Source organism: Poecilia mexicana, unplaced genomic scaffold (genome assembly GCF_051168715.1).
Source record: "Poecilia mexicana isolate PSO_F unplaced genomic scaffold, ASM5116871v1 scaffold_6, whole genome shotgun sequence".
Classification (NCBI taxonomy): Eukaryota; Metazoa; Chordata; class Actinopteri; order Cyprinodontiformes; family Poeciliidae; genus Poecilia; species Poecilia mexicana.
The window spans coordinates 14366496-14387160 of NW_028263375.1; the positions used below are offsets into that span (position 1 = coordinate 14366496).

General features: G+C 41.0%; 1 protein-coding gene across 1 annotated transcript in view; it reads right to left on the reverse strand.

Annotated features, from left to right (window-relative positions):
- Positions 1-118: 118 nt before the first annotated feature.
- iqsec3b (IQ motif and Sec7 domain ArfGEF 3b) overlaps positions 119-20665 on the reverse strand; it is a 38851-nt gene continuing 18304 nt past the window's right edge. Inside the window, exons 5-15 of the mRNA XM_088006285.1 lie at positions 19488-20209; positions 18654-18815; positions 15814-15936; positions 9259-9425; positions 5043-5182; positions 4788-4919; positions 4559-4658; positions 3637-3795; positions 3441-3533; positions 3265-3311; positions 119-1337 (exon numbers count right to left, since the gene is read on the reverse strand). Coding sequence (XP_087862411.1) covers positions 918-1337; positions 3265-3311; positions 3441-3533; positions 3637-3795; positions 4559-4658; positions 4788-4919; positions 5043-5182; positions 9259-9425; positions 15814-15936; positions 18654-18815; positions 19488-20209 — 2265 coding nt within the window. The 3' untranslated portion in view covers positions 119-917. The remainder of the gene's footprint in view (positions 1338-3264; positions 3312-3440; positions 3534-3636; positions 3796-4558; positions 4659-4787; positions 4920-5042; positions 5183-9258; positions 9426-15813; positions 15937-18653; positions 18816-19487; positions 20210-20665) is intronic.

Consider the following 20665-nt stretch of genomic DNA (forward strand, 5'->3'; position numbering starts at 1 on the left):
AATGGACGTATCGAAATACAGGAACAAAAATCTATTAGAGAATGCACACAATAAGAGTTTATGAAGAGGTTCATTTGCCAGTAAGAATTGACCCTGGCACACAGCCAGAACTATTTGTGTTTGAGAGTGGTCTAGTTAAAGTTCAAACCTATATCCAATTACTGTTTTATAAAGTAAATTTGGTCAAAAATTCACTTATTGAATGTGCAACGCTGTTCAAAGATCCTACAGCTTGGATCGCATCAAAATGAGGTACGGCTACATGTTTAACCAGAACGCTACATGGAAATGCAAAAGACATCACATTTCCTTCTGCTTTATAATTATGCATCACTTTGTAAAATCCCAAGAAAATAGATAAAAATTTGTGTAGCCAAGCTCAATGTGAAGAAATCCAAGTGATATTAGTACTTTTTCAAGGCCCTATTAACTTGTATTTTTTTCACATTAGGGATCGTTACTGAAAGATTTCCTCACATTCACTCCAGTAAAGATCCACACCAATGAAGAGCAATATTAATATCCAGAACAGAAAACAGTCCTTCATTCTCGTCCTCTTGGGACAGATTTTCTTTCGCTCGGTTTCTCGGTCCGAGCTTGCTGCGACGTTTGCCTGATGGCTGACATTTCAAAATGCAAACAAAGCATATTTCTTAAAAACTGGGAAATGTAGACAGGCTACATCAGTTAATACTGGGTGACAATTTGGAGACAAAAGAAGTAAAATATGTCTATCAGAACCACTATTAAAGCTCACATTCAAAACAAATCACACAGTTTTGTCAAGTTCTATGAGTAGATTCTTGATTTTCTTTTTCCTTCCACATATATAGTATTTCCTCAACGTTTTTTTGCGTTGACTTGTGCTACACCGACTTTGTGCAAGTGTGAGGATCAACTTATTTCGTGTTTTTTTTTCATACAATGCTGCGGGAGCCGCTGGAGTTGCGCCGGCGGGTGAGGGGCATGGTGTGGTGGAAGGGCATGGGCGAGTCAGGTGGACAGAACTGGTGGGGGTGGTTGTAAGGAGGAGGAGGAGGCGGCAGGGGCGGCTGGGGTCCGTCTCCCTCTCTGACTCGGACGGGAGTAGACATGGCAGACTGGATGAGCTGATGGGTCGCCGGGCCTTGGCTGAGAAACGCCTCCATCCGTCCCCGTCCGCTCTGGTCCACAACGATCACCTTGACAATCTGCTGGCACTGGATGAGGGTCTCTGGGCGGAGCTCTCCGGCCTGGACGGGGCTGAGCAGGGTGGGGGGTGCAGCCAGGGCCAGGGGTGCGGACTCAATGCTGGGCTGGCTCAGCTGATAGGTCTGCAGCCTGTTGTGAATTGACACCTAGTTTAGGAACAGTCAGAGAACGCATGAGGAGTTACCAGCCTGAACGCAGCCTCTACGCAGCCCTCTGGTGTGTTAACGCACATGGGCATGCAGGCATGCAGGTGGTGGCATGCAGTGCGAGCGCATGCAAGATTCACACTCTCTCCTGCTGTCCCTAATCTATTTACTAAATCCACATTCAGATTTCATTTCCGGCCACAATTTATGCAAACACCAGCCTGGGAGGAGAAAACGGGGGGCCGTGGGGTAAGACGAGATCGTAGGCAGAAGTTTTAGCAGGAACAGTTCGGGTTTTAGGTATGTGGGTGTGCCGTAATAGAAAATGAGTGGCAGAATGATAGGCTTAGAGATAAAGGAGTATCAGGAGAGGAAAGAAGCGACACCGAGGGCGTGGTGTCTCCCTAACACAATAAGTTACAACTCTAAGGGGCTAAGCAAAAGGCAGGGGGAAGAGGGGAAAATGAGTAAAACAAGGACAGAACTCCAAAAGAAAGAACAGATTCATCTATATGCCTATGTTTAAAGAGATGGTAAAGGATTTTTTTTTTCTCAAAGAGGTTCTATTAAAAGGCTATATGCAGTTAATATGTCCCCAGTAGTAACTCTCTTGCTGTCTTTATTTAGCATAAATCCACTTCTATTTTAAAACAACTCCAGTGATTTTGTGGTAGCACAACGCCGTAGCTGCAGAACAGAAGCCTCATATTCAGAGGTCATTAGTCATTGCAATCTGTCTGGGGTTCAGTTCCTGGACTAGGGAACTTTTCTGCATGTTTCCATCCCTTTACTCTGCCTATCTCCATGGCTACAGTGAGTAAAGGCCATGAGAATCACACAATTCCTTAAAAACACTTTTATGACCCTTCTGTTTGGTGAACTTTAAAATGTCGTCATGTTTGCATTAGGCGGGTAATGACACAGTCACTGACCATTTACGCAGAAAATGGGGTTGGAGGTGATACAACACTATGTAAAACACCCTGAGCATGTGATGTATCAAGGATCTCAGACAACAGTAAGGCTGTGTAAAAAGTGGAAATATTGTAGCTCTTTAAGTGAACACAATTTCAGGGATTTTTTTTTCCACTGCCTTGCTTTTCTGCTTGATAACCAGAAATGCTTTAAATGTTCCGTTCTTAACACATGGGTTTCACTGGACACCTCCTCCAACTTCCACTTCCTCTATAAATTATCGTCAACTTCTCTGTGAATAACTGGCCAATGAACACATGACAGCAGCTTAAAGAGCCATAAAATATCAGTAGAATAACATTTTTGAAATTGGAGTTGTTTTAAAAACGTTTGAGGTCTCCTCTTCGGTCAAGGCACCTGTTAGACTATTCACTAGCTTCGCTCTCCGAGGCCAACTGATCTGGATATTTTTATTCAGTTAAAATCACCACGAGAGTTATTAACTGTTGATAACCTTTTAATAGAAGCACAGTTACAAAATCCAGGACTATCACTTTAAAGGAGGAGCTTGTTCCACCGAGATCCAACAACATTAACACATGCACCTTTTGACTTTTACAGTATCAACCAAGCTCATCTAGCTTTGTCGATGGTATTCCAGGACCCGGCCAACCTTGTGCTCGCTCAAATAGGAAGTCTGGCAGGTTTCAGCGGGGGATGTCTGAAGGGCTGTTTTGTAAGCAGCGGCTGCTGGTCCACTTATCAGACACAGAATGAGGCTGTTTGCAGCGCAACTACAGAGCCACCTCTTAGCAGCCTTTGTAGGCTTGTCTGTATAGTAGGGATGTGCTGCAGGCGGTGCTCTTTTAAAGTAAAGCAAAAAGCACTCTCCTTTCAGGATGAGGCACAGTCCCTGTCTAACTGCATATACACACACAAACGCGCGCAACATTCACAGAGCTGAATATGCAGATACTTACCTGAGGGAGACGAGAGTAGCTTAGGCACTCACCTCTACTGTGTTGTTGTTGCCAGTTTTATCATACACATCCTGTTGGCCTGTGGGATGAAAATTTATCTCTGTCAGTCATCCGGCAAATATGTATACTAAAAAACCAAGGATATTACATAGGGACCTGACATTTAGTTAATGTATGCCTCATTATGCTACACAAGCAAAACCAGCACCTGAGGGAGAGCCATGTCCCGTGTGTGTGTCCATTTGCCCGCCATTGGTGTGTAAACCATGCGACTGGATCCCTTGCTGCCTCTCCAGCTCCCCTGCAAGGCGAAACGGGCAAGTGCTGCTGTCAGCGCCTGACGGCGTGCCACGGTTTTAATCAAATGTCCACATAATGAGAGAGCAGCGTGCTTGTGTCCTTACACTGAATGTGAATCTGCTCCATCTCGTTGACCTCTGCGATCGCCTCTCTGAGCTCCTCCGCAAACTTCCTGAGCTCCTCTCCGCTGGGAGAGCAGAAACTAACCAGCTGCTTCTTCTCTGAGGTAAAGGGGCTCATCATGGTAATGCCGTGAGCGTAATCTGAGCAAATACCCAAAGAGAGAGGAAAAGGAAGAACTTCAATTATATCCGTGAGGTGGGAAAATGTGCGTCCTGCGGACCGTTAAAAACTGAATTCACCTCTGTTGCATTTTTCTAAAAGACTGCAGCTAATAAAACGCCCTTAACATAGACTTTCAAATCATGGGTTAAAAAAATATATATACAGTCTACAGTCACCAGATTGTGTGGGGAGGGGGCTAAAAAATAAATGTACTAATGTGTAACGTCAGTTCATTGTTTTGTAATTGCTTGAAACCACATGTATAAAATGCATAAAAATGCAACATTTTATTTAAGATTGGAACATTTTGTGTGTTGTGAATTCAGCTGCTGCTGAAACTGACATGTTAATCTGATCATAAACTCTTTCCATCAGAAATTAGAGATAAGGGAGAACATTAATACAAATGAGTCCGGACATTTTAGTCCCTTGTCGATTTCCTTTGCTCTATTGTAATTTATAAATGTTTTTTTTACAGCTTCAGACAGGAGGTTGAACTATTCTCTCATCTTAAATATTTGAATCGGTTACAGTAAAGCACTTTTACTGAAGGACATTTACCACAATTTGATAGCAACGTGTGCCATTATGTATTGCAATGAAACCCTCACAGTCTGAGTGCTGACACTGACCTGAAAGAACAACAGTAAAATGGACAACTTGGCGAGCTCAGCACTTTTTATGCACAAAGCTGGGGCTTGTAATGGGAATAAATTGCTGCAAAGTAAAGTAGCATCTTACACTCATTGCTGAAGAGGTGAAACTGCATTCCCAGAAGACCCATAGCTTTACAGAAAGTGTATGAAGCTGAGCTTTTCTTCTTGGGACACAGCTTCAGGATCTGCACACACACAAAGATGGTAAACTCTCCGTCGTCGCATGCTGGGCATCAAACCACATTTCCTATTGGGCACGTGACAGCATGCATGCTCACGCACACCAGTGTCCCTTTCTGAAGGTCAATCCTTACCAGCAGCAGGTCATTAAAGAGGAACACCTCCCTTTGGAGTGCAGAGAGCTTCTGTTTGTGAGGTTTGTTGGCATCGGGAACCTCAAACAGACGGCAGCAGCACACCAGCCGTCTGTGGGGCACAGCGAGGACCTGAAGGAACAAGGTTAAAGAGGCGGAGAGGGCGGCTAATGCGAAACAGACTGCTGCGAGACAATTCAAACCGAACGAGACACGAGTAAACTGTGAAGTAAAGAGGAAAAGTCTGATACTGACTGTCTTCAGGCCCAGGATGGACTGCTCCACACGACTCACGTATGTGACATGGTCTTCGTTGGAGCGCAGCTCTCTCTGCTGAATCCTTTCATAAATGCCTGCAACCATCTCTTTGGGGATGTCTGCTCCGTCATCCACACCTGAGAGAATTCAAAGGTTCATTCAATGCTGGAGTGATTGTGATAAAAAAAAAAAAAACTCGCATGAGTTTCTGATACCTTTGCTCTGTAGCACAGAAAGCTTCAAAGCATCAAATCAGAAGCAATAAATACAAATTATAGTCTTTAAAATGTATTTTATATGTTTTGAAACCCTCTAAAGCAATAAATAATTATTCAAACTGGAGCAGAATTTTGTGTACCTCTCACGCCTGCAGCGTGTCCATGCTCATTTTCTGTTGCTGCTGCGCAGTTGAGTGTTTTGCTGAGGAATCTGATAGCAGTAATCTAAATAGTTTAGTGAAGCCAAGGCTAGATTTTTGCATAGAGTCCTTCACAACCAAAGTCGCTAAATTTGCTTTAGAGGAGAAGAAGTGTTTCAAGGAAAAGAACATTAAAAAAAAACAAGAAGTCTCGCATTAAAAGAAAAACTCAGTAAAATGCAAGTTCGAAATAATTAAATACCTAAAACATAAAATGAAACTGACAAAATAATATTTGACTTTGTAGAAAATTAAAACAAAGCGATTTCTGCATATGTTGTGTTTTCATGTTGTCAGTTCCAGAGCTGAGGGGAACAGAAACTAAACACTGCCTCCTCTTATTTGATTCTGGTCTAACAAACACGAATGAAGAAACAGCAACCTGGAGATATGAGAATCCATCTAGCGATTTAAAAACCATTAGCAAGATTTTAATCCATCTCATCTGTCTTTTTACAAACAGGGAGCCAGTGCACTGATTTAAGTTCTGGTGGGATATGATCCATTTTCCTGGCGTTTTGTCAGGATCTTGGCAACAACATATTATATTTGCCCGATTCCTTTTTTATTCACACTGCTAAAGGCACCATAACAATAATATAACCTGCAAAAAGTATGTTGTTCAGTTTCTTTAGACTCCTAATTGTTAAACGACATGCAGGATTGCTTTATAATTCATTGGTGCATGAACCTAATAAAGCATATAGATATGAATTTACATTATTTTGTAATTTAAAATTTGCAGTTTGCTACGTAGAGTGTATAAAACCTTCCACGGTTCTAGCTTATAAAATATAGATATAATTTTTATTCTTGAGCTATATGACAGCAACTCGTTCTAGCTTTCTTATACTGTGCATGTCACTATGTTGTCTAATGGAGGGGGAAAAATTAAATTAGAATTAAATGTAAACATGACCATGCATGTCACAAACATGGTAGCCTGCTCAGCTTTTTCAGACTTTTCGTAGAAATTTGATCAAGCAAACAGGACTTTAAATAGCTTAACATAAAGAAAAAATTTTCTTCAGATACAGGGAGCTGTTTAAGTAGTTAAATAAATGATACCAAATTGAAATTCATGACACAATTCAGACGACGGCACGGTCTGTAGGAATCACTGTGCTGAGTATTGGATTTTTCTATTTGTTTTCTGCTTCCATGTTCTGTGTTGTTATCTCCTATTCTACTTCATTTAATCTCGCTTTTGTTACTATGATTGCTTTTGTTTTACCTTTCTCCTCTAGTCATTTAATTTAACTGCTGTCCCTCACACACCTGGCTGTTGTTTGCTGATTGCCACTCAGCCGTTCTTCATTTGTTTTTAATTATCTCTGTACAAATTGTGGCAAAATTCTTGGGCTCACGGCCAGATAGTTTTAATTGTTTCTTCCCCTGCCTAATGCCCGACACATTATGGATTACCGTCTGTTTAAACTTTCTTTTGATTTTCCTTCCGCAGCACTGTTGGGTTCTCAGCTCCTTTTTGAAACAGAATAAAATTAAACATTTCTCCCCACCTTCTGCATCCTCATCGTTTTTCATTTTCACCTTAGCACTCATCTCAGCATTCCTTTTTGGCCGATTCTGTAAGTTTTGTTTATTCACACATTGTGGCCGTGAATCACTTCAGAGCGTAACTGGATGCAACAGTCATATTGACAGTTAATAATCTGAATGGATTGAAGACTAAATAGTTTAGGTTCAAAAAATTAAAATACTGTGAAAACGTTTCCGATTTTTTATTACTCATTTTTGAATGGATGGACTGAATGGATAGACTCGCAGATGAACTGTTTGGCAGTAGAAAACTTGCATAGGCATATTTCACCCATTGTCACGCCTCTTCACAGCCACCCAGGCTACAACACAAAATATAAGAAAAAAACAGAAGTACATGCAGACCAACCAGGCATTTGACATTGAAACTCGCCTATTATACAAACACACAAATGTGAAAATGTCATAAAGCAGGTTGTTCAGAGTGCTAAGATATTAATAAAACATTGAGTAGAAGAGAAAGTGTGGAAGACAAAGGTGCATCAGCAACAAGCCAAACTGCAGCTTCAGCAGCTTTAACAACCTCAGTTTCTAGGTGTGGAATGAGGCTGGAGTCAGTTTATCAAGAGCAACTACACACAGACCAACCCAACACCTGGGCTATAAATGTGGCCTTCCTTGTGTCAAGTCAACACTGTCTTTCCTGACTAAGGAGAGAAAGAACTGAACTATTTCTCAGTGGTCCAAACTCCTCTTTTCAGATGAAAAAAAAAGCATTCTATTTCATTTGGAAATCAATGTCCCAAAGTCTAGGAGAAGAGCAGAGAGGCAGAGGAGTCACAGAAGCTTGAAGTCCAGAGTGAAGTTTCACAGTCAGTGATGGTTTGGGGTGCCAAATCATCTGCTGTTGTTGGACCACTTTGTTTTCTGAAGTCTACAGTCAACACAGCCACCAACCACAACATTTTTGATTACTTCAAGGTTTTATTCTGCAAACCGCTTTATAGAGACGCTACTTTCCAACAGGACTTGGCATCTGCCCACACTGCCAAGGTTACCAAAAGCTATTTTAATGACCATGCTGTTACTGTGCTTGATTGCTGCCAGTTTGCTGACAAGAGGAAGAGGAGAGACTCCAAAGCCAATAACGCCACACCATATTGAGGCAATAATTCATGCAAAAGAAGGCCCAACCAAGTACTGCGTGCGTAGACATTAACACATGAAGCCTGGCATGGATGTTTAAAATACACTTTTTATTGGTCTTATGTAAGTCCACAATTTTCTGAAATGTTGCATTTTGAATTTTCATTATCTGTAAGCCTTAACCATCACAATTACAAGAATTAAATACTTGAAAGATTTCACTTTATGTGTAATGATTCTTAATATGACAGTTTCAATTCCTGAAATATTGTAATTTTGAAGCTGCAGTTTTGTATATGTGATTGTGAGGACAGGGAATTATCAACATCAATTTCAAACTTGTGCAAGCAATCTGCACAAGTTTGAAAATGTTTTTTTTTTCCTTACCTGGTTCTAACTGTTTAATGGGATATAAAATGAATTATAAACAATTAAGTATAATTAATGTGTATGATTTTTTTTTTCTTTTTTTTTAGATTGCAGGAGAAAAGTTGTTCCAGCTGCTGATGCTTGTACCTGTTTACCTGTGGGATAGACAGCATTAGAAGTTTCAGGTAATTCAACAAAGGTGATAAGATGTTTCTGGAAAACCAAGGATCACTATCATTAAATCTGACACTGAGCGAGACTTAATTAACTGCGTCGATTCCAGAGCAGAGTCAAGGATATCAGAAATCTCATCCTGCGAAGCTGATGTTTTTCTGACGATAGCAAGCAGAGGCAGGCATCCACAGCCTCTTTGATTAATTTATTTCAGTTCAAGAGGCCGTCACTCAGAAAACCGATAGTAAGGTTGATATGAGGCAGCTTGTTGTAAAGCTTTGACTTGCCCTGCCCTCTCCTCTTCTCTTCATCTTCCTCATCATTCTTCGTGGCATTTCATCCCAATTAATCTCCTCCACATCAACAGTCAAGTGTTTCAGCTGTACATCTGTGCACATCTGGTTTCTATATATATATATATTTGTATCCAATCTAAAAAAGAAAAAGATCTCTGCTCATAAAACCACCTGTCATGAAGTGAGAAACTTGCCTGCTGCTCATTATACCACCTCTGTTCACAAGACCCTATGTAGCACAGTGTCAATCTCACAAGTGTGCACTAAAACACACACAAACAGATGCGGCACAATAAAATCGAACACCGACCTCTCAGGTTGCGTATGAAGTCGTCGAGCCCCATTTTGCGGTGCGGCTTGATGTTGGGGGAATACATGTCGGTGTTGAGGAGGACCACAGCGAAGGCCAGGATGAAGATGGTGTCTGGGTTGTGAAACTGCTGCACCACATCAGGGTTACACATACAGTACCGCTGACTGAGGAGACAAAAGAACAGAAGACAGGTATGTAGTGACTTTATACGACTTTATTACAACATCGTCTTAATATTAATAGGTATGCAACGAGAACCATAAAAGGTAGGAACTTTCTTTTTATTTGATTATGAACTGATGAAAAGTGACCAAGCTTAAATTAATAAGTAGCTATTTTAAAATATTGGACTGACATCCAACCAACAAAACCTGAACTTTTTCCACTGGGCAAGTATTTTCTTTCTATAAAAGATTTAAACTTCCACTTTGCGTAGTTTTACATCAAATCACACTGGGCTTTTAATTATTCAGAGATTCTTAACTCAGAAAAAGTGGGTAGCTATATTCCTCTCTGAAAAAGAATATAAGTAGCAATTTGTTTAAAATTAATAGTGTTGTGTTGTTGCTGGGATGGTGTGAAATCCCACACGTCTCTCCCATTTATCAAGAAACACCAGGAAAAACAATAACTCGCGTAGAACAACAGACCTGCAATGAGTCACGCATTCCTCAAGAAGATTTGTTTTATCTTTCCTTTAGGATTCATCAAGTTATCAATTATGCTGCACATGCCATTGGAAGTGCTAAACTCAACTTTAGGACACATTGAAAGAGCACTCTGTTCTCCGTGTATGTTCACTGACTGACTGCAGCTTCTGCTCACATGGAAGGAGCAGTCATGAGGGAGACTGACAGGACGGAGGAGGCTTTTGACAGTGCAGAAGAGTCCTGCCCCGGGTCAGCCAATGCTGTTTGGAGACACAGAGGCTGCATTTGGACCTTCTTTACCCCACTGCTGCCCACAGGCTTCACAAACTCTCGTTTCCGCCTCTCCATCCCCCCAATAGCTTTCTCTCCTTACTGTCACAATAACTTACACAGTGGGCCATCTCAGTAGTGGGAGGCTTTTATCTTTATAGGCAGACAGGATGCAGACATGGAGAAAGCCCCTCTGCTCCAAAGAACTATGTACTTGTCAAAGCATGTGCAACTAAAAGCCTGCATCTGAGACCTCTATAACCGCAAAACAATTTCCCACATCCTATACTAGATCTAAGGCCGGGGAACGTATAGGATATCAATCAAACAGCCTTGCTACCCCTTTATTTTAAGGGAGCTGCTTCCAGGCTCAAACATCCCTGCAGTTATAACAAGCGTGCATGCAGAGCCGCAAACAAAACTCCTGATGTGCCAAGTTGATGCAATTCTGCAGCAATTTTGGAGAAGCGTGCAGTATGCAAAAAGACATGTGCACAGACGTGTAGGAGCATTTGCGAGAGCAAACTGCGAGCGAATAAATGAAGTGGTAAATTCTGTCTGTGCATGGATTCGTGTTTCATTCACACAGTTCTAAATCTTATGTAACCAGTTTATTTAAACTCAGGCTCCAGATCTCTTAGCTTCATATCTGCACATAAAAGTTGCATGCCAGCTGGCACAAATACCACTTGGTATAAAAAAAAAATAAAAAAAAACACTCCCAACACGAGCACAACAACCCTCAAACAGATGACATAACAACGGTTACGTAACTGACGTTGGATTGGATGTCTGGCTTTCCTGATTAAAAAACACAACTCTATTTCTGACCTGAACTCACAACTCCCATCTGCAGCCTGGGGAGTGTGGTTTTACTTCGCTGATGGCTTTGTAATTTGCGCCAAGAGGCTCGGGGCACATGATTGAGTGCAATGTGATTAACTGATGACCGCAGTGGGTGTTCTGATTGGCCATCAAATGGGAATCGGAGATCATTTCTTTCACTCCTAGGAGGAAGAATTCACTTTAGAGAGTAGATGCAAGTGGTTAGTGCGTTCTGACTACAGCAGAGTAAAAGTACAAGACCAACAATTAATTGGTTCTTCCGTCAAGTTTTAGTTCAAACCGGCTCCTCTGCGACAAGTTGTTGCGCCTACAGTCCCAATCAAAGTGTTAAAAAAAAAAAAAAATAAATAAAAAAAAAATCTTCTAATTAATCTTGTTTTTAGACATTGGAAAACATTAGCACTGAGTTCACTGCAAGGACATTGACTTGCAGAAATATACACTTTTCCGCAGTTTGTCACTTTATTATTTGGATTGAATCTGATATATATGCGTATATATATATTTAAACATGTACATATGTAAAAGTTTTTCATTATCTAATACAAATATAAATCTGAAAATGCATAAAACTCTTCACCCATAGAATCAATCTATAAAAACAACTTTGGTTGCAATTACAGCTTCAAGTCATCTAAGAATCTCACATTCTCACATCTAAAGATGGATTTCTTTGTCCATTCTTGTTTGCAGCCTGGACCAAGTTGAGACAGATTTGATGAAGAACGTGTGGCAAAACTTAAAAAGAGTTTTTAAGTTTTGCCACATATACTTCATTAATTTTATCCTTGGATCTCTGCAGCTTCTTCGGAGTTGCCATGGACCTCGTGGCTGCTTCATTCACCAAGGCCAAGCAGCCAGATTAAGTGGAAGGCCATGTAAGATGAAGGAAGAATTACACTCGAGTGAATGCTACTTATAAACTAGGCAACGATGGAAGATAGCTGCTTGAATTAGATTTTATTTAGGGATATCATGGCGAGGGGGCTCAATGCAGAACTAAAGCATACCTTTCTTTACATCTAATTCCTCACTACTGTGTATTTATCTATCATATGGAACCTTTGTAAAAAAAGAAAAAGAAAAAAAAAACAGACAACACTATCCATGCTAAAAACCAACAATACGCTTTTGATAGTACTGTAAGCTAAAGCAAAAAGACAGCACTGTTTAGGAGGCACAGAACAACCAAAAACAAAAGATGCGGTCCACCACAAACAATGCCGTACACACAAGCATGCCTGACCCCCACACAGAGTGGGAGACCTCGCTCAAACCCATCTATAGGTAAAGTAAATCTGTGGCCACCAAACAGCACTAAGCTACAAATCACTCTTTGCCAGAGAATGGGAAAACAAGCCTGGTGAAAATTAACAGCTTTTTTTTTTTTCTTTAGTTCGTTAAAACCCAAAATAAACAAATTTTTGTGGATCAGCTGAGTTTGAGCTTGTTATGCACAATGCAGACTGAAACGAGGTGGTGGGTGTGCGCTGATTAGCGAGGGCTCTAGCGCACGGGGAAGCAGAGATGACATTTAGAGATGGTTCTATAAATTCACACAGATATTGAACAAACAAGATGAGTCCCAAAAGGAATTTTCCGACAATTAATTGCAAAACCACGTATTGCAATTTTCTAGTTTTCCAAGCAAACTAGAAAAACCCTGCATAAATTTTCAAAATAAAAATAAAATTGCTTCACATAATGTATTCTCAGGCTTGAGTTAACAAAAAGTCTATTATCATCCATAGCCATTAGTGTTTTTCTCATAAATAAAATTGTCAGATTATTATGGAAGATGGTTTTGTATGTTACACCGGTATTTCTAAATTGTCGATTTTTTTTTTTTTTTTGGAAAGTTGTGGCGTGTTAATTGTGAAAAAGTAGTTGTCTGACAGAGTTTTTTTTTCCTTTATTTTTAACTTTTTGTTACTTCTTCTATTTTAAAGATCAACAACTTTTAAAATTAGACCACAACAAACCAAGCTTTAAAAGTGCTGTTTTTAATGATAATGTTTGCTAAGGGAAAAATTTAAATCCACCCATTTTGGCTCTTTATGAAATTTACCTCCAAAATCTAATAACTGGTATGTCACCCTTGGCGTCAATAACCGTCATCAGAAATTTGGTACAATTGGCAATTAGCCTTTTATATCACTGCTGATAATCTTTGATGCATTCTTTTTGGCAAATCTGTTTATATTAATCAAGAGAGAAGGGTTATACTCCTGCAGAGTCAGACCTGCAGGTATAATTTGGCTCATTCTCTTACTGCATAATCCATCAGCTCCAGAGCTTAAGGTCACAAACTGATGGTCAAACATTTTCCTGAAGGTACAGAACAGAATTCATGAAAAAATTAGTCAGCTGTTGTTTTCAAATTTGAACTCTTCCATAGGGCCAGGTTGGCACGGCGTGCTTTATTTGCCCTAATGAATTAGATAATTATTAGGAAACTGCACCGTGATTATCATTTATAAAAATTAGATCAATTGTCAGAAACATATAAGTCTGAAAAAAGGAATAACAGAAAAAAACTCCTTCTATACCTCTTCACAATATTGCCCTTAGCGCCAATACTGTGAATTCGTAATTTAAAAAAAAAAAAAAGCAATAGACTTAAAGGTCATGCTACATCAGCCTATCCTGCCTCCACCTCAATTGTCAAACAGTTATAATTGACTTGAAAACAGAAAAGGTTGAGTGGATGCTAAAACTGTGTAGGTTTTCTATGATTCAGAGGCAAATAAGATATCTGTAAAACGAATGATATTTACATGCTGCTCCATCTGTTTTATTTTAGTTGTACAAACTAAGCTGGTAACTTGATAAAAAGTCATTATGCAAAAACCATAATGCTAGTACTCTCATGACATGAATGTACATGCTGATAAACATAAAAACCACATGGCATTAGACTCTTAAAGCTGGAATATGTGATAGTAAGAAGATGAGTCAGCAAAAAAAAAAAAAAAAAACTGGAAACACAAACATAGCACAGAAGTGATGCAGACAGGTGTAGGCCGTCTACTAAAGGGCAGGGCAGCTGTGATAGTGATCATATGCCTCTGTCATGAAAAAGGACATCTTAGTTACTGAGTTCAAAGGAGCAATGACTCAAGTCATGTCACACTGTTGACATATTCCTCAGGGAAAACAGCAGCACATCAGCAGAGACACATTAAATTTTCCCAGCAAAGCTAAGCTATTACTCTGCAAGAGAAAACAACCACCAGCTTTCTATTGCGTTTTCAGTCCCGAGGATAGTCTTTGGATATCGCAGGAATGCTTCAAGGACAGTTAAACCCAGGGGATGTAGCGCCAATTGCAGCTTCTGCTTATCTGTTTTTCCCTCAAATTATTTTCTGGCTAAAAGGTACACAGACATAAAAAAAACAAAAAAAACAAATCCACCCAGGGGTTTGTCAAAGGTAAAACTGGACGGTCCAGAGGAGGAAGAAAAAACGGGAGGACGATATGGTGTAGGTCTCTGATGTGCATCTCTGAATCACCTTTGTTGATTTTGTTGGGTTTTTTCGGCACTGCAGAGCCAGAGTCAAAAGTGACAACAAAAAGCAAAGAGCCAAACTGAGGGGGAAAAAAAAAAAAAAACACTTGCTCTATAATACCTTGCTAATGTATTGACACCCCGTTAACCTTTCACCTCAAGTTTCCATTTATTTCATTGAGTTTTTTTCTGATTCTGTGTGATTCCACTGACTGGATGTAATATTTAGTAGAATTTTTTTTCCAAGTGCCATTTATGCAAATACTCCCATTAATATTTTGGTCTGTATGACTGACATTCACTACCATTGTAGTAGTACATTTAGTGCCCATTAAGCTAACCCCAAAAAGGGTGAGCACATTCCACATCAATTTTGTAATTGCTTGTTTATAAAGCAGCCTAATATAAATCCAGCTGTTCAGAGAAGGATTTATAGGGTTGATAGAGAATGAAGGTAAACAAACAGCATCATAAAAATCCTAATTATTCAGTCAGAGCTAAACAGGAATGGCTTGGCTCAAAATATGCTCATGTGTTAGAATGGCTCAGTAAAGACCTACGGCTTAAACGGCAACAAAAGATGCTCCATTCAGGCGAGAAGTATGCAAATGCTACACAAATATCGACTAGTTTGTGTTGGTCTATTACATAAAATCAAAAAAAGCAATATCGGCAAAACAACATGATAAAAAGTTTATAAACATGCAGTATTTAAAAGGATCTGCTTAAAATGAGGATTTGGACCGGAGGTGTGTTCCAGGAGAGAAAGTTGATAAAACAGAGCATCTATTTTTGTCCTGATGGAACACACACACACACACACACACACGCACTGATTGCCTGCAGTGCAGGTCTCTGTTGTGATTGGCTTACAATCAGAAAACACTGCCGCGTTTAGTCAAAGGTTACAGGCAATCATTGTAATTTGCTAATGATACGCTGCTTTGGTGTCATCAGAGCTTGCCGTAATGAGACAGCAGAACTAGTTAAGTACTTTGTAAGTCTAAGCAGTTGGCCTATTAGTTTGTCACTCTGGATACTCAAGGCACCCTCAAGGCTGCACGTAATATTGCAAAATATGCGAGCTGTGTTACATGTCGCTGCTTTCTTGTTCTGCATATGCTGCTGCAGGCACAAAGTTGACTCATTATGTGGAACTCAGAGAGCCCTTAAAAAGCCCCTCTTGGTCACGTGTTGAACTTTGCATCAGTTTAAAAAAAAAAAGCACAATCTGTTTGTACGAGAGCCCCGACTGTGACAGCGACTGACGGCTCTTACCTGAAGGCTTCGATGAGTCTCTCCACCTTCTGTGCTTCCCCTTGAACTCGAACGTGAGCCTGGAACTTTCTCAGAGCTTCGTCAAGTTCCATCCCTGAGAAATCCATCTCATCCACCACACAGCTACCGAGAGGAAGGCAGAAGGAGGCTGGGTTTAGCTGTTGTCAGTCAAAGAAGTGTTTTGAATTCACAGCAAACTGTGTGTCGGAGCTGATTCGAAGTCTCTCTCTTTAGAGTCATATTTCAATTACAGATCTTCTGACCTGGAAGATGCACATGTCAACACACACTAATATAATGCAGAGGAAAGTTTCAGGTGACAGCTGGAGATAAGTGAAAGGAAGAAAAATAAAAAAAATCCAAAAGGAGAGGGGGCAGAGGGAAAGGCTGAAGGCAGGCTACGGCAATAACAGAAGTACATACCAGAAACTCCAAGTGTACATTAGTGAGCTTCTGCACATCACATATGTCTGTTTGACTCAGTGAACGAAAAGTGAGGCTGAGTACTTATGAGTGTGTTCGATGCAGTGACCTATTTCTGCAATCTCTACAACAACCTCAGCAAAAAGCCCCTCCATCCTGGATGTCTGAGCACTGATTGGGTGGGTGAGCAACCACTAAGTAACAACATGCATCTACAGATGTGCCACATATCAGCAGAACCCTATGTTTGCTGCATGTGAATCGTGTAGACAACACTTTTCATAATTCCTTACATTGCTTAATCAGTCAAAGACACAAATATCTTAATGAATCTTTTATCTTTGAACTTTAAACCCAGTCAAGAAATAAAACGGATAAAATCTGCCTTTACCCTTGAAGTGAAAGGCAGAACTACTTTGAAGGAGCCGAAAGGTGGGATGGATGTTATCTGCTGTTGTCTCCCAGATTATCGAGGAACTGTGACTTTGTGTCAAAACACTGTGGTTGCTCACAATCACTGGGGATCCAAACTACAGCTGGGTTTGTTGACCGTCTTCAAATCTACCCACACACTCTACTTAGTTTTCAGCTTGCCAGACCACCTCCCCCCACCCCTTTTCTTATTAAATTCAGTGCTGTTCATCACTTACACTATCTTGCAAAAGTGTTTGTCTTTTAACTTTTTCATGTTACAATTCCAAACATAGCTTTGTTTTTTTCTATTTTATGTGGTAGTTGGGTACATAATTCTGAAGTGGAAATAAATTATTCATGGTTTTCATTTTTTTTTGTGTTCTTTATATTATAAATTCAACTTGGACGTCACCTTTCAACGTAGATTCTCAAATGGAGGCAGGTCAAAGCTTTGACAGAACCATTCTAATCAGATGATTTAATCTAAACTATTCCAGTGTAGCATTTGCTGTATGTTCAGGGTAATTCTCCTGCTGGAAGGTAAACCAGTTGCTTTACTTTTCTTTAATTATTCATGATTTCACTCTGTACTTTAAGACATTGTATTATTCAGGTTTGGTTTAGAGTGAGAGTCCAAGCTCTTGTATTATTTTGCTCTATGTCTGAGCTTGTCTTTTTATTTCTGTCTGGGTTTAAGGTCAATTTTATCATCCTCCCCTAGACATGCTTTTAGTTACTCATGTACTGTTTAGTAATTGTGTTTATTCACTCATTTAATTGAATAATCAGTCCTCGGCTCATCTGAGTTCCCTCCTTTTCTTTCAGCTGCAGCCAGTTTCGAGTTGGAATCCAAATTTTTTGCATTCTGTAACCATCTCACATGCGTACAGGTAGCCAGTTTTCAATCATCTTTTGTCAGTTTCTCCTGTTATGTTATCTCCACAGCTTTGTTCCTCTTCAAGGCAGCTTTATTTGCATAACACATTTTCAGCAAGAAGACTATTTAAATCGCTTTACATGATGAACATGCAAAAGAGGAGTACACTGCAGTTGAATAATGAGGGAAAGTAAAATGAAAAATTTTAAATAAACTGGGACTACAGATTAAAATTACTAATGTTTCAAGTTAGTTTAAACCTTGATTTTTAAAGAACTTAGAGTTTTATTACATTTTCATCTGCTTTATGTGATGCTGAAACAACCATGTTTTTTCAACCAGGATGGATGGATGGATGGATGGATGGATGGATGGATGGATGGATGGATGGATGGATGGATGGATGGATGGATGGATGGATGGATGGATGGATGGATGGATGGATGGATGGATGGATGGATGGATGGATGGATGGATGGATGGATGGATGGAAGAGTCCATCATTCATCTATCCATGAATGATGGATGCTTTATCTAACCCATGAGATAAAGCATCCATCCATCCATCCATCCATCCATCCATCCATACATACATACACACACACACACACACACACACACACACACACACACAACACACACACATCCATCCATCCATCCATCCATCCATCCATCCATCCATCCATCCATCCATCCATCCATCCATCCATCCATCCATCCATCCATCCATCCATCCACCCATCCATCCATCCACATTATGGATGGAATGTGGTTTGCAGGCTGAGTACAATTCTAGTTTTTCTTGCAGCTCTGCCACAATCACCAGATAGTTTTATGGAGTTCCCATCAAATTGTCATTCTATCTGTAAATTTGTCCACTTGAGCTGTGAATAGCTGTGGGCGTAGATTTAAAATTGGCATCTTGTGTTCTCTCTCAGTTCGGGTGGATGGCCATGTTTTGGTAGGATTGCAGTTGTACCATAATGATATATTGAGCACGGCTTTGTGCAATGCCTGAGCACAAACACTTCCCAGATTTCTTTTTGCTGGCGTATGGACGCTTTTGCAAGGCACAGCGCAAGTCTCTCTACGCGCCAGGAACTTTAAATGAATACAGTGCACTTACTCGAGGACGTCCCTGTTGAACTGCAGCTTGCTGTTGCCCAGGAACTCTCCAATCATCTGTCGACTGAGGCCCTTCCTCTGCAGAAGGAAGTGTGCCACGCCTATAGCCGTGTCCGGGACAAAACCACGCGTGATCAGGAAGTGGATGCCCCTCTCGGGGTTCCTGGCACCGCCAAAACCAGAGAAGCAGAAGAGTGTTAGAATTAGCATTGCGTGTTGTCATTTTGTGCTTTCAAGTGTACACGCGTAGGGGTGTGTGGGTGTTTGTGTGTGGGTGAGACAGAAGTTGTGTTTCTCTGCATTTGGGAGTAAATGAGCTTAATATGTGTGAGAGCTAGAGAGTGTGAGTAGAAGGGAGTACAAACTGGGAAAAGAAGCATGCGCTCATGCAGAAAAGCTGTTAGCTCACAACTTTGAGATCAGCTCGCCTGTCACTGAGTTCATTTACTTTAATTTGTATTAACTAATATTAAATGAAGGCCCACCGTCGACTCTATTTTTAGAACCTGAGCAGCTCTAGCATTGTTCACGGCCTCCTCCACTGCCTCTAGTATTCTGCTGCATTTTGCACTCCACTTTTCATCCCCATCCTCCCTCCTGGATGTTTTTTTTTTTTTTCATGGACATCACACAATCAGAAGATGGCACTAAACAGACACTTCCCCCCGGCAATTACAAGCAATAATAAGCTGCTGTTCATAAGTATTTTAAAGGGTTGTTGGGAGTTTGTTCAAAACAAACATCGGGGCTTTGAAGTCAAAGCCAGAGGATGGGGAAATATTTAACGTGTTTTTATTTTGTCACAGAGCTTTATGTGAACTGCCAGCCCACTCACACGTTGAACAGGTTGAGTCCGATCCTGTAGAGGCGTTTGCGATGCGTGTCGGTGGACAGGGTTGGGGAGCGACAGGAGGCTGGATCCTGGCAGCGGTCCCTTGGCAGAGAGACGACAAGGGCCTGCAGGGAATCCGGACTCGGACCCCCGGGGACCTGCTGGGGATGAGTGTAGTGATACTGCTGGTACTGAGTGTAAATTTGAGCAGGTTGCTGATTAGACTGCACTGAGGTGGAGATTGACGTGGAGGTAGAGGTGGAAGTGGAGGATCCCAGTCTGTCTGAGCTGTTTTCCCCCTCCATCCCAACCCCTGCGGCAGCTGGTGCCGCAGACCCCCTCCTAGATCCCGGATCGACCATTTCCAGCTCCTCGCTGGGCGGAGGGGCGGGAAACTCGGGTTCCTCCATCGACTGCCCGTCCCCTCCGCCGCCTGTCCCACTAACAGAGGGCTTCCTGCTGCCTGATTCTCCTCCGCTTGCATTTCCCAGAGAGGTGGTGGTCGTGGTGGTCGCGGATGAGATGGTGTAGGAGCTATTGCTGTCTATGTGAACAGTTACATCCCTGAAAGCCATAAGCAGGGAGCTGGCGCTGCGGGGCAGGCCGGCGCTTTCTGCAGCTGCACGAAGGGCCCCGGGGTCCATCAGAAGTCCCTTCCCCTCTCCTCCCTCTGACAGGCTCCAACCGCGAAGAGCATCATCGATGGACTGAGCCAAGGAGTGAAGCTGCAAGGGCAGGAATAAGAAAAACGCACATTAAGTCAGCGACTCTGCGTGAGGTTGTCTGTGTTGAACTGCAGAAAAGTTCATAAGTTCAGGCTGATAATTAATGACTACTGTAAGACATGTCAGGCTACATTGAACATGCTGTTATATCAGCAAGGCAGCGGGTTTACTAAAGGGTAATTTGTGGCTTGGGAAACTTGACATTACTTTACTTTTTCAGATTTTAATTCATCTTTAAGCACACTGGAACTCTCTTGTACAAAATACAATAAATGCTTAAAATATATAAAAACAAGACCCACCCTCATAGCTCTTGGTGAATTACTGCACATAAGATGCACAATGTAAAGTCGTCTTTATAGTGGAACATGACACACAGGCTTTGGAGCAAAAGCTAAACATTTACCACAAACAGTCTGCGCATGTTCAAACAGGTTGGATTTGTATTAAAGACTC